This window comes from Leptidea sinapis, chromosome Z, assembly GCF_905404315.1.
Source record: "Leptidea sinapis chromosome Z, ilLepSina1.1, whole genome shotgun sequence".
Lineage (NCBI taxonomy): Eukaryota > Metazoa > Arthropoda > Insecta > Lepidoptera > Pieridae > Leptidea > Leptidea sinapis.
Genome location: NC_066312.1, coordinates 13,179,659 through 13,194,054, shown reverse-complemented (window position 1 = coordinate 13,194,054; position 14,396 = coordinate 13,179,659). Strand labels below are relative to the sequence as shown.

Below are 14,396 nucleotides of genomic sequence, written 5' to 3'. Positions count from 1 at the left end.
ACATAAATACTTATAGACATCTATGAGTCGGACAAAAACAGCCATATTCATCATATAAATTTTTGCATCTACCGAGATTCAAACCCGGGACCACTAGCTCAGTGGGCAGGGCCTTGTTAAGTGATTAACACCGGGAACATTCTCTTGATCACAACACCACAGGATCGTTGCCGGCCTTTAAAGGAGGTGTACGCGCTCTCTTTGAAGGTGCCCATGTTGTATCGACCCGGAAACACCGCACAAGTAAGCTCATTCCACAGCTTTGTATAAAGTGGGAGATAGTTCATTGAGAACCGCACTGTGAAGGAACGCCACACATCCAGATGGTGGGAATGATATCCTAATTTGTGGCGTGTCGTGCGTTGGTGGAATTCGGAGGCATAAATCAGGTGAAACAGTTCTTCGGAACGTGTTATTCTTATTATCATTAACGTATTTTAACGTGTTATTCTCTGGCGACCACATCAACGGCAATGTCAATAAGCATAATAGCAGCTACTAGAGCTGTGAAAGTCTAAATATTTGAAATTATTTAACACAGTCCCAATTTGACAGTTTTGGCGGCTGTGCCAGCGCATGGCATTTTAGGCCTTCAGTTTCTGAGGACGAGGAGTTCGCGCGGTTACTCTTACTTCGCAGCAGAATGTGGCATTGATCGAGGAATATTCCACAACAGAGTAACTTAATATATTGATTTCTCAAAGCCATAGATAGCGTTGCCTGGATATGACCTCAATGGAATTTTTCTGATGAGGTTATCTTTAGAGTAGGTTTAGTGTTTGAAAATAACCCCTGGTCATTTGATGTCCAGAAAGATAAATATCCGAGGAGAAATAGCAAGCATTGCAGAGCATACTCCCCACGCTGTGAGGGGTAATTTTAGTCGTTGCTTACTAGTGCCGTAATTGTAACGGATTATATTAAGACGGTGTGATTTTCAAAAAAATATTACTATTTTATAAGGATTACTACAAATTAGCCTTTTTCATAATGTAGGTAATTGTTGTTTTTTTAATTATTTATATATTATTCAAATTCACTTTTCACCTTGAGAATAAACGAGCTAACCTGATGGTCCGTGTTAGTGATCAGCACCGCCCATATTGTTCTCTCATCGATTGCCCATACTCTACCAGAGGAATCTCATGAGTATATCGGCTTTTATGCAAGATGTAGGTGCTTATTTGGCATCGTTCTGGAAACACGTGAAAGCAATTTCTTTGAAGACCGCACTGTGCGGGAACACCGAACATACAAATGATGAGAATGATATGTATGGTAGATCGTTCAACTCTCCGCAACAGATTGAGTTAAAGACATAGGTACATTGAAGCGCCTCTAGTCTACGGCAATCGATGAAGCCGTTCACAATGGACTAGAATGGATATAGGAATAGATGGTTCGCTCATGGAGAAGAAATGAATGTAGATTGACTGCGTCAACTTATAAAGCGAATGTGCCTTATATTCTTAAACCAGATTGAGGATGTGCTGCTAAGGGTTCAAGTGAAAAAAAACAAATGCCCTTTATGATATAAATGTTTAATGAGAACTAGTTACTCAGACATTATTCTTATGCAAGTCGAAAATAGAAATCTATGCGATTCTAGTTTCTAACATTCAATGAAGCAAACGCATTTCTTTTTTCAAGTTCTGGTTTTTTTTTATGTTTTTTGTAGACAGTTCTAAACTCAATTTCTCAGATAATTTTTACGTCTAGATAGAGTCTCCTTCAGCTAGACAATCGATGAAAACAGGCCAGGTTTATTACTTTAGTGTGCGTGACAAGCTACGTCTTAAACTCGTGATTTGTATGCTACTTTGTGTTAGTGTACGCGCAGTGCTCAAAATAGAGGTTAACTGTCAACCTCAATTATTTTTCGACGTTTCACAGCTGTCACAGTCTATCTAGGCGCATAAATGACCTAAGCTTACAATAATCTAGATTGTTATACCTCTAGATGCTTTTCAAGATCAAAGTTATCATTAATGAAGTAATTTACATAGTTTACACGGTAATTCAACTAGCATGCTATTTGTGTGTATGTGAGTGAAAATCCTCGGTTAGCGACATCTGGGGGAGTTGTAGCCGTAGCGCCTTCACTGCCGTCTGTCACCACGTAGAGGACAAACGGCTTTAGTGCAGCTGAAAAATAAATAGTTGTATCACATAGTTGCAGTCAACATAGCTTACCTACCTTAAAAAAACTTTTACGGTGTTATTAAAAAAAATATTTAAACATGGCTTAGACACATGTTTTGTTAAACAGTGTCTAACGACTTAGATTAACGAAAACGATTTAGAAAGATTAACGCTAAATAACGGAAAGACACCTGTTCAATAAGCGTTTAACTTTAATAAATAACTTTTATCACCTAAGTATAATATATATAATAGAAGTAAGAAAAAATTCGGCAAGCTAAATCACCATGATGCGCATAATGAAAACCCCAACTTTGAATACGCGTAGACAGTGTAACCTGTAATTAACGTCCCATGAGGGAGCGTTATTTGTAATATATCTATAGGGACGAAGGATAAATCTGACTAATTACAATAATTTATAACTCCATTACTTATTTTTGTAATGTATACAGCAGCAGCTGTAAAAATATAGATTTCTTGGACTGACAGTGTGTTTTTTACCACTTCTTCTCATTAATGCTCAGCAATTCCAAAGTGGTGGTATAATAGAAATACTAAAAAAAATAACATGTGATATTCGCGAGTGTCACTTTCTGACTTAAATGAATAATTGATGTTCAATAATTGTTAATATGAATATAGTTTGACTGCATGGAAACTCTTAACACAGATTAATGAAGATCTTATTGGTAAACTTACATGTTACGGTGACAAATCCTAAGCCGCAGAAGCGGTCTGTGCCAACTGCTACGTTTGCGGTTGTGAATGGATTCGGTATTACAACGAAGTCTGTGGTACAATCACCATCGTTAACAGCACCCACGTCTGTGCCTAACACTGTGCTATCAGCGCCTTCTACGTCTCCGGTCACCGTAAACGAGTACAATCCAGAAGCCTGAAATGCAACATTCAAAAACAATCACATGAAATATTTGGCGAGTCAAGCAGAATACGTCTCTCTGGTATAGCCCTTACCCTGTCACGCTACTAAGTAGCGTAGTACCAAGGCTTGGAAACAGAAAACATTCTCTCACTACTCGAGTTTTTATACCGTTAACCAAACACTTTATATTATGCTTTATGGTTATTTTAGGTCATCATAAAGTTTTCGTGAATAAAACCAGCTTAGAATGATTTTATACATCGAAATTTGTTTGATTAATTGCAAAAAATTAGTATACCTTCTAGTAGGTTTCAAGTCTTGCAGAATTAACCGTTTAGCAGGTACAGATATCACGCGAGTTGAATACAGAGTTCAGGTATTCGATAGAGGTGTGACGCAATTATAATTGATGACCTTAATCACGTGACGATAATTTAATCAATGCTTCAAGTTTACCATTTAATCTAATAATAACTACCTAAATCTCAAATGTCTATTCTGCCTTTCTTCTACACACATGTCTAAAACATTTTTCACGATTTCTCGTGCCTGGCGATGAGTAAAAAATCGTTTTTTACGAACGGAACCCGATGGACTCGGTTCAGTCATTATTAAAATCAAAATGATTTTACCCCAGGCCCCGACTGTATTCAACTCACGTGCAAACTGTAGGTGATAGTTATAAAATAATGCCCTTAACGTTTACACTATGAACGAATAATATATAGAAAATAAAAGATTTTAGGAAGAATAAGCCGCAATAGAGATAATTAGAAAAAAAAGACAAAGTATTAAGTTATTGTCTAATTTAGAATTATAAATACGAGTATAAGCATCTAATCGAGAATTGTTATTGTGAATAATAAAAGATTTAATTATTTGTTATAGATAAATACATTTAAACACATTGTATAAAGCTTTCAATACATTGTTATCAAGAAATTCAATATAAATGAGCCCCAAACTAGTGAATTTTGTCACTGTCTATATAAAAAAAAATGACTTTATCATTACTGAACATCACAGCCTAAGTGAATATTACCAGAGTTAAAATCAGTATGTATACAATATTTTAACAAGATTTTGTAAAGTAATTGCTAACCAAAAAGAATTCTAAAGGAATCAATTTTGAGAAAATAAATGCCTTTTTATGCCTTTTATCAATTACAGTCCATACTGCGAGAACCGTATAGTGTACAATCTTTCACTACGAATCATACCTGTGCATATTGTATACTGCAATATCCGGCCTCCATTCTAATACAAATTCCGTAGTTCAAGTTAGCCAGTTGTCTTGTTCCCGTTACTAAGGAGGCACTTAGAGTGGGGTTCGCTGTGGTTGCATAATTAAAGCTGTTTATAGTTCCAGACGTTCCCGTGTAGTACTGCAGACATCCATTTGGTGCTGATAAGAAATGAAATAGTAAAAAAAAACTTTCGAAGTCACAATTGATGACAAACCAGTGGGCGACAGGGGCGCCTGAAATAACTCGGCTAATGACAGTTAATTAATATCTCAAAATGACGAGAGTGATTACGACCTGAGCTATGGATCCAATTAAAGTCAAATAGACTTTATTAAAGCTTAAACTAAGCGCTTTTGAAAAGTCACTACAATAATTCTTTCAAATTACTGAATCTACCGTACGGAGAATCTACTCTACGGATAAAGTAGAGCTCGTGAGAAGAACATACAAGTATCTCAACGGCCACTCTTTTCAATCAAATATAGTATTTTACTGTAATGTAGGGTGCTGTATCATATTTATGAATCGTGTTTAAATAATATCAAATATTTGGAAAAAATAATGAAGTATAAACTTTATAAATATAAATTGACGTATGTTGGATGCATAGCAGGCCGAACTGGCACCACAAGCAGCACCCGTTCACGAGTTGATGCATTGACCAGCCATCGTTCCCTTCGCACATATTTAAGGGAAGGAGACGACCCAGCGCACGACGTTACCTCATGCAATGCCATTTTAGTGAGCTTGATAAACCATGATATGCATATACATGATAACTACAAAATTACAAAATAATGCTCACAAAGCTACATAATTCGCTACATAAATGTATCAAAAGTGCAGTGAAACTCGTGGAATGGTGAAAGTTAAATTAGTATAGCTACCGATCCCAGGGCAGTCGCACCCCAATTGTGTCAGTTTTATATTCCATCGTCTTGAAAACGTAGTGGACAATGTTGCAGATATCGTAATGGTGATGGCCGCGTTGCCGTTGAAGTCCACGAATATAGTTTGTCCAGTGTTGTCTCCGCACAATATTGGTACAATTGTATTGCCTCCGGTTATTGTTAAAGAATCCACACTGCATACACCGTCGCCATCGGGTTGAGCAAGTACCAAATCCAAAAAATCTAACCGAAGCTAGAAATAATTCTTAATGAGTTGATATTACACAAATACAAGTACCTAAATGCCATGTGCATCCTAGGGTCATAAAAGGCATTTATTAGTAGTTATTTGCACTGGATGCCGGCTAGATATATGGGTGGTGATTAACGGCACCTTTTTATACCGTGAAGCTGTAATGTGTCCGCATTATTGTGTTTTGATCTGAAGGGCGCCGTAGTTAGTGAAATTGGGGAAAATTTGAAATAAAATTGAAATTAAATTATTTTACTGGGGAAATGAAACTAAACAATTCTTATGACTCAAGGTGACTAGTGCAATAGCATTGCCTTAGGGATTTTTTGGGTTTTTCAAGAATCCTGAGCGGCACTGCACTGTAATGGGCAGGGCGTAGAAATTACCATCAGCTAAATGTCCTGCTCTTCTCGTCCTTTATTGTCATACAAAAACCTAATGTATCTTAGTTGTTTGCGTTTCGGTCAAAGATATACGACGGTGCGTAGCGGGGGATTTGTTCTCTCCTCTTCCTCTCTCAGAGTAGCTCTATTAGAAACGTATCAGCGGATTGATGTTTTTGATCAACTAAACAAGACATGGATGTGTTGTACGTTGATGAGGGATTTGTGCTGTACGAATGTGTTGCAAGGGATGTCTTGTAAGTACCGATGAGATTGAAATAATAGCAATAATTTGTCAGTAGTAGATTAGTACATGGCTACATAGAACAGTGATCAAATTAAGCAGATATGCCAAACTAGCTACACATCCTCGCACCGCACATCTACACAGAGTCGCTAAGCATCTTCGCACTGCTCAGCTTCCTTGCACATCTACGGTGGAAACAATCTCATTGTTCTACAGCTCGCTGCTGCCGACTTCCATGCAATTCTCTAGTTGAAATGCAGCCATAAGGCCTAAGGTATGTTATAGTGCACCGTCACACAACTTTAGGCCCTATTGGCTGATTCTAGGTAGTCCAAAGCTAAGGTTAAATATTTTTTTAAAGAAACGGGCAAGAGACTCACGTGATGGAAAGTGTTAAGCCATAAGTCCATGGCCATCCGCAACTCCAGGGTTCAAGAGACTAGCTCTAAGAATGAAGGTCTCTAAGTCCTAACGGTTCGGGAAAACTACAGCCGGTAATTGATTCGACGAAGTGACAGTGCTAGTCAAGAAGTTCGCCGCATACGGTGCGATTGTAGAATGCCAGACGGATTTTACTCGCATACGAATTAAATTTGATTTTGAGTGATATTTACCTGACAAATGTTGCTGTTGCATCGGTTAACAATGATATTGCAAGCTTGGCCTCCTGCGTAAGCTGCTGGATAACCAGGACTTGTGAAATAAGTGTTATTTACATTCGTGTTTGATCCACAACTTCTTGAAACTGAAATATATTCGTATAATCACTTATGGAACAGGTAATGTAATCCAGTTTTTGGACTAAACTGCTTATTAATTTTTGTTTATCTTGCAATCGAGATCTATGTTCATGATGTGATGCAATATCAGTGGTGATCAAAATAGATTTATTATTAGGAATTTATATGTCATGGGGAAATAACATATTACACACTATGGTTTTAGTTGATGTGACTGTCTTTAATAAGGAGCATACTGTATTTACTTTTTACTGCTTTATATGTTGTATATGTATTGTGTTTGTCCTATTGATGGTCAAAATAAATTAAAATATAATATTAAAGTAAATAATAGAAAGCATTTGCAGCGTATTTTTATTGATATGAAAGTCTTACCACTCACCTACACAGCATCTGCCTCTTCGAGATGCGCAGGTTCCAGTGATGGTTCCGTTAAGGTTGTTGCATTCTCTTCGCGCCAGACATATCCCGTTCATTGTACTTGTACTCGAACATTCCGAGTTTGCAAACCGAACTATACTAATGAACGGAAATACTGTGAAATAATAAGAAATATAACATGTAAAAAAATTACGGTGAATAAATATTCACTTTTATATTTTTATCAGAGGAGCAAACGGGCAAGTGTCTTCATTCATTTCCGACAAACCTTCATATTCTATAGGTTTTGCTGAACAAGGATTATGGCAATCCAATGCATTATAAGTATCTATCCCTAATTTGTGGTATTACATCTGTTAAGACTATGATTAATAATTAATTTATTAATGTACGGCTGGTAGCTTTTGACGTTCAATAAGTGATTTAAAATAATATTTTGATTAAAAATATTTGAATTTGGTTATAATGGGGATACGAGTACTCAGTAAGTAGTAATAATAGGGTTATACATTAATTTTGATGGTTATAAGAAACAAATAGCAATTAGTAATTCTGATAAATAGTTAAATACAGACTGCTTAAGCGATATGCAATAAGTGGTTATAACGTAATAAATATTGTATCTACTAATCAAAATTTGTAATATAATGCTGTCTGATGGATTTACTTCGAATACCAACACAGTTGATAGAATTTGAGCACAATCTAGTACCTATCAACAGTTTTTGTATAAATTGGTTAATTTCATATACACGAATCTAAATTATCACTGATCTAAGGACGAGGTATACTTTTGTGATACAGTATTTATTACGATAGGATTAGTTACCTATAATAATAAAGTTAACATTCAATGATAATAAACCATAACTGTTTAGTCAAGAAACTGTATAATGGTTGTTTTCTTATTGCAATAAAGATTATTATTGATGATAAAAATATATTAATATTATTGAAATAGATTTCGCAAGCAATACATATATGATAAAAAAAAAAGTCATTATAATATAAAGCACAAGTAAATATCAAAATGTATCTGATAATAATAAAATCTCAATAGGGCTAGTGGCACTGGCGATTGGAAGCTCAAGTGCTGCGCTGGCAGCTATCTCGGTCAACGGATCAGCCTAGCTATCCAACGCGGAAATGCTGCCTTTCTTGGTGCGCTTCCCCGTAAAGTAAGTTTTAATTTATTGTAATCATACAAAACAAATTTTATAACTATATTTACAATACTACGACTACATAAAATTAAAACTCTCATTACGTGGAAGCGTACCAAGAATACTGGCAGCATTACCGCGTTGGATGATCCGTTGACCGAAACAGCTGCCAGCGCTTGGGTTTCCAGTAGCCTTATTGAGGCGCGAAGATAGTATTTTGAACATTATCCGCGCCTCTGGGCCCCACGGGCCAAGTGTCTCGATACCAAAACGGCACAAAGATGTATGACTCATTGTGGGCAACATATTTGCGACGCTTACTGTCTTCGGCAGTCGAAGCAGCAGCCCCAGCACCAACTGACGTAACTTGGACATGAGAAGGAGCCAGAGTGTCGACGCAAGTCGCGTCCCACACCAGCGCCCTTCCCCGTGCCCAAGCCACCAGCGTCATTCCATCAGGTTTTTCGATCCTGAACGGTGCCGCATTGTAATGAGCACTCGTATCACTTTTCATCAGATGAACAACTTGCCTATTTAGTCATTTATATAAAAATATTACTTACAAATTTTTCCTTTTCTGTCTCCAGATATATCACTGTCCTCGATATCGTCGTCATAGACATTTAAAGCAGCGACCACAACGGTGCCAAGCGCGATTGTTATCCAATAGAATTTGTTAGTCATTTTGAACCGCAGTCAAAATGTCATAGATCACTTAAGTTACACTATCGATATCATGACTAATCTTATTCAAATGGACCCTGAAATGAGTGCGCTGCCATTCATGTACCTTATATAAGGTGGGTGATAACGGTTGTCTGTTTGTGTAAGATGTTAACCATTTTACCGTTTATCATTTGACACGTTTGTAGCACTGGGTATTATTTACTATGTTTAGCAGCTAAAAGTATATTTGCTATCATTCTATTGTACTTGTGCGTGACATCTACAAAAAAACCGGTGTGTATTTAGGAAAGAATGATATGACATGATAGAAGTGAAAACGCGAAAATGGCGAGGTTAATAATACGAAAAAAATTTTGCTCTGTATTTATAAAGTGTTTATTTATACTTTAAAAATATATGTAATTATGTGTAAATTTTGGTCTGTATGATCGACTCGTCGACTTTACCGGAATGAGCGTTAAGTAGTCGAGCGTGACTGCGCGGTGTCAGCCATACAATACCTAATACCTTCAATACCTAAAAAAGTACTCCACAATCTAAACTCTTAAAGTTTTTATATGAAAAATGCGCAATTCATATCATTTTTGGTTTAGTTAAATATTGTGTATGGAATATGCTTAGATAATTTATGCGTCTAGAATCTAGATAGAAACTCTTGCTATTAGGCAACGTATGACAACAGGCCCGTTTTATTACTAACTTGACTCTAGAAAATAGAGACTAACAGTTTGTCGATATTTTTTCTACGTATTTTATTTACAGCTGTCACAGTCTATCTAGACTTTAAAATTATCTAACGGCCGTTTTCAATAATCTATCTATTCTTAGTTTAGATTACTAGAGGTAGAAAATCTATCCTTTTACGCTTACTTACATAACCTATCGATAGAGAACTTTGGCCTATAACTATATTGGACATAACTATGGATAGATAAGATCTTGTCATTAAACGGTGACAGCAACGTATCCATAATTAGAGATACGTTATTGAAAACGGCCGTTAAACTATATTGGACATAACTATAGATAGATGAGATCTTGTCATTAATTCCTACCTTCTACTGTCAGTAATTACCTGTCAATGATTATTGAAGCTGTCCCAATATACCCGATAAGTAATTGTTATCGCCTTATATTGGGACGCGTGAATTGCATATTCCATACAAACTTCTATCGCTGGTAAGCTATACGTCGTCCCATTGACAGACAGCGTGTACGGATAAGGTGAGTTACCGTCGATAAGTTTATTGGAGCAGAAAAGTCAACGATACTTACGATTTTTATCTCAATTAAGAGATAGACTGTATTTGGTGAGTATTGCATGATATGTAGGATTATATGGATGTATTAGGATTATTTTATTGTTGTTTGCTGAGTTCTCGTAACAGGTTTCATCATGCTCGCTTAAATGTCACTGCTTGTGGCGGCGACATGGGACGGGTCGTCCCCTTCCCTAAAATATGGTTGAGGGAGGCGATGGCTGGCTCATGCGTCATGCTCGTGAACGGGCGCTGCTTGTGGTGGCGGGGTGATCCTGTTGCCGGGGACTCGGTTTCAGATTCTTAACAGAATACCTTTATTGGTTTATGGTGTATGTGGATGATGCAGCTACTGTACTCATTAACTTTTGTATTAATTTACAATCATTTTTTTGACTTACTCGTGTAAGACATTGACTATTTGACGTTTGAGTGTGTTTGTTGCATCATTTTACATTTCACATATTATATTGTAATTGAAATGATCTGTAAATCTTGATATAAAAGAGTGGCAATGAGTTTCTTGCTACTTCTTCTCATTAGCTCAACCCTTTACGAAGTAGCGGTAGATTCTATAAGAAAAATATTTAATTTTTTTTTGACATTCATAAGTGTCATTTTCGTGACCTACTTGAATAAACTGATTTTGATTTGATTTGAATATTGGCAACGACCGTAAACGGTGATAGCAATGTATCTGTTACTAGAGATACGTCATTGAAAACGGCCGTAAGGGACAATAGTTACTGCGGATACTTAAAGGTAAGAGATGTCGCCGTATTTAAATAAAATTACTTCGTAAAATATGCTCCCTGCTGTCGTAATGAAATTGTTTCACAGCAGAACTGTCAAACCGTGCGTCAATAAATTCTCTCATAGAAATTATGTATGGACACATCAAAGGAAAAACAAATTTGTTGTTTTTATTTAATTTAGCAGCATTTTCCTATTTATTAGCCTTTTAAACCTTCTCTGGATTTCCACAAATAATTCAAGACCTAAATTTGCCAAATCAGTCCAGCCGTTCTCGAGTTTCAGCGAGACTAACGAACAGCAATTCATTTTTATATATATAGAGAGATTACCACATACGTAATTGATACGCCCTGCCCATGACAAGGAAGTGCCGCTCAGGATTCTTGAAAAACCCGAAAAATTGCGCTCGTCAGCCTGAGACAAATCATGTTATGTCTCATTTGCCCAGTACTTTCACTAACTAGGGCGCCATTCAGACCGAAACACAATGTTTACACATAACTGTTCCACGGCAGAAATAGGAGACGTTGTGGTACCCATAATTTAGCCGGCATTCTATGCCTGTGATGTGTGAGAGGCGATGTAGCTCCTCATGGTGGCTACTAATTGCTGCACATTATTTAATGGGATTATTTTTTCTTCTTTATTCTTATTTTACAATTAACAAATCTTTCTAAACGATTTAATACTTTGATCGATAGATTTGATTTCAACTTAAACACCTAACGCTGCACACATACTTCACATAAATCATATGGATTAGTTTGGAAACTAGTTTAAAAGTTAGAGCTTGTAGAATTTCACAAGTTCGGTGAAATAGAGACCGTAGATAATTTATAATACAGGCATACATAAAACAGGCCAGGTTTATTACTTAAGTGTGCGTGACAAGCTATGTTTTACAATCGCAATTTGTTGTGTGCGTGTGCTCAAAATAAAGGTTAACTGTCAACCTCAATTTTTTTAGACGCCACAGTCTATCTAGACATATAAATGATCTCAGACATCAGGCACAGATCACACAAAAGTCAAATACTCGGTCAATAATGCCAACGACCAGTCTTTATCCTTAGTTCAAAATAAGTAATGCTCGAAAGATAAAAATAATACACACTTGTTAATTTATGTGACTATATTTATTTTGTTTTGTGTAAAGTTGCTGTTATAATATTTGACAAAATTGTTCATGAGACAAGTGGTATAAGCACCAAAACGTATAACTACCAAACATCAATTCATTCATACATTGAGTTTACGTAATTATTCTATTTTATAGTGTAAGTAAAAAAGTAATATTAAGCTTTAAATTAACAACCATAATTCATTCGCATTTCGTTATGACTACAGTTTTTAGATTTTAAATAAATGGGTAACTATCAATATATAATTCGATTTAATTAAAACTTGATAATGTTCAAACAATTAACAAACTCACTTTAAAGGTAGGAAATTAAGGCATCGGAAAAACTTACTCAGTCATGAGTTTTAGAACATTAAGAAAAAAGCTCCCAGACTATTAATTTCTAAGTAACTAACAATTATTTCTATGGTAATATATCAAATATCTATGCTAAGAAATAAGTAATCAATTAAATGATTGTTTATTATCAATACCATTAGTATTAATAACATCTTTGTGTTGCAGAAGAGCGCTATTCGTGCTATTTATAACCTAGGTCCTAAAGAATCATTGGGAAAAATTTAAAGAAATAAAAATATAAAACTATTGCCTCTAAATCTATTCTTGATAGTGTAATATATGTCATATAGCCGTATTAGCAAATTTCTATAAAATGTCATACTCATAATGATAACATAAAGAATAACATTAACTCGTTGCTACTAATCGGTTAACGGCCGTTTTCAATAACGTATCTCTAGTTACGGATACATTGCTGTCACCGTTTAATGACAAGATCTTATCTATCGACAGTTATGTCTAATGTTGTTTTAGTCTAATGCTTTATGTCGATAGGTTATTGAAATGTAAGTAAGCGTAAACGGATAGATTTGTCTATCTCTAGTAAGTTAAACTAAGGATGATACGTTATCGAAAACGGCCGTAAGTCGAGTTAGTAAGTCTTTTGTTGGGCTATGTACATGCTTTTACAACATGATCCCAGAAAATGTACAAAACAAATGTGTTATGAAATTTAATTGTCAAAAAATTGTTATAACACGTTTATGTGACAAAAACCCGGAGGGAAAAAGTCCATCGCTTGATTTGAGATGGACTTTTTCCCTCCCGCGTTGTGTATACGATTTGTACTTACTATACCTGTAACTAAAAATTCACTTTTTCACCCAGTTTTCCGTAAGGAAATTTAAGGTTTTTAGATCTCTGAAGTTTTTGAAGCGTCAATGACCGAAAAAATTCCAGCTTATTGCCGGAAAACAGGATAAAGTCTGAAGTTTCACGGGAGCGGTGGTAAAAATAATAATAAATTGTACCTCCTTCGTACGAACATGGGCTCTCAGGCTAATTGAAGATACTTGATGAATACAGCTCAATGAATATAAAGGCGTTTATAAAGCGCTGAACTATGAAAAGACGTTTGAGAGCCAAACAGTTTTATTTCAACGTATTTTTAACGGTCATTGATAAAGGTCTCGTGTGAATGAGCCCTAATAATAGTCAGAGAGCTTTTCATTATAGAAAAAAAATTAGATTAGATAAAACGCACCAACTATTATAAAATTGTTATGGCACTGTCATGATTTGTCCATCTATAGAAATAAAGAATTCGCATGTATTTTCGATCAACATTTACGATAGCATAAAATATCTAGAACTTACACTTTTGGATAGCATAAGTCTTATTTTTAAAAGCTGGATATCAGGATTACACTATTAAAAATTATACACTATCTATACAAAAATGTAAAAAAGAATTTAAAAACACATCATTGGTAATAAATTATTTAGTGACTTAGTCAACGTAACTAGGCTTCTTAAAATAAAATTAATTCAAAGTTAAAATATAAAAACAACCATAATTCTTTACATAAAATAATTTCGAAAACAATAATATTAATATTTTATATAGATATTATATACTTAGCTACAATCGGTATATATTAAGTGCACTTTACATCTTAAAACTAATTTAAGAGAACCCTTTACAAATATGGCATCTTTTGATAAGTTTATGGCAAAATTGACTGAATGAAGTACAAATGTAATAGAACTTGCAAAGCATAATATCTAGACCCTATATCTATAAAATATATGACGCAATACTTCTTACAGATAATGATGTATATATGTGTATATATAGGTGCTATGTTGTAATCGAGTTCAATAAACTTAAACTAAGGCTTAAATTTAGGAGTTTTTTGGGCAGGCTATTGCAATCACAACT

General features: G+C 35.4%; 1 protein-coding gene across 1 annotated transcript; it reads right to left on the bottom strand.

Moving 5' to 3' along the window:
* Positions 1-1,522: 1,522 nt before the first annotated feature.
* Positions 1,523-9,082, bottom strand: LOC126979065 (uncharacterized). Its single transcript, XM_050828254.1, has 7 exons — positions 8,896-9,082; positions 7,171-7,323; positions 6,663-6,793; positions 5,163-5,418; positions 4,249-4,433; positions 2,845-3,040; positions 1,523-2,145 (listed from the first exon to the last, which is right to left on the bottom strand). The coding sequence occupies exons 1-7, from the start codon at positions 9,014-9,016 to the stop codon at positions 2,024-2,026; spliced, it is 1,164 nt and encodes a 387-aa protein (XP_050684211.1). The 5' UTR covers positions 9,017-9,082; the 3' UTR covers positions 1,523-2,023.
* Positions 9,083-14,396: the final 5,314 nt, after the last annotated feature.

What these genes read in the sequence shown, in the direction of transcription:
- LOC126979065 (XM_050828254.1), bottom strand. Translation starts at nt 9,016, where the DNA reads ATGACTAACAAATTCTATTGGATAACAATCGCGCTTGGCACCGTTGTG. An exon ending in AGACAGAAAAGGAAAAATTT is followed by an intron (nt 7,324 to 8,895) that starts GTAAGTAATATT and finishes ATTATTTCACAG; the next exon opens with TATTTCCGTTCATTAGTATA. An exon ending in GTGCGACTGCCCTGGGATCG is followed by an intron (nt 4,434 to 5,162) that starts GTAGCTATACTA and finishes ATTTCTTATCAG; the next exon opens with CACCAAATGGATGTCTGCAG.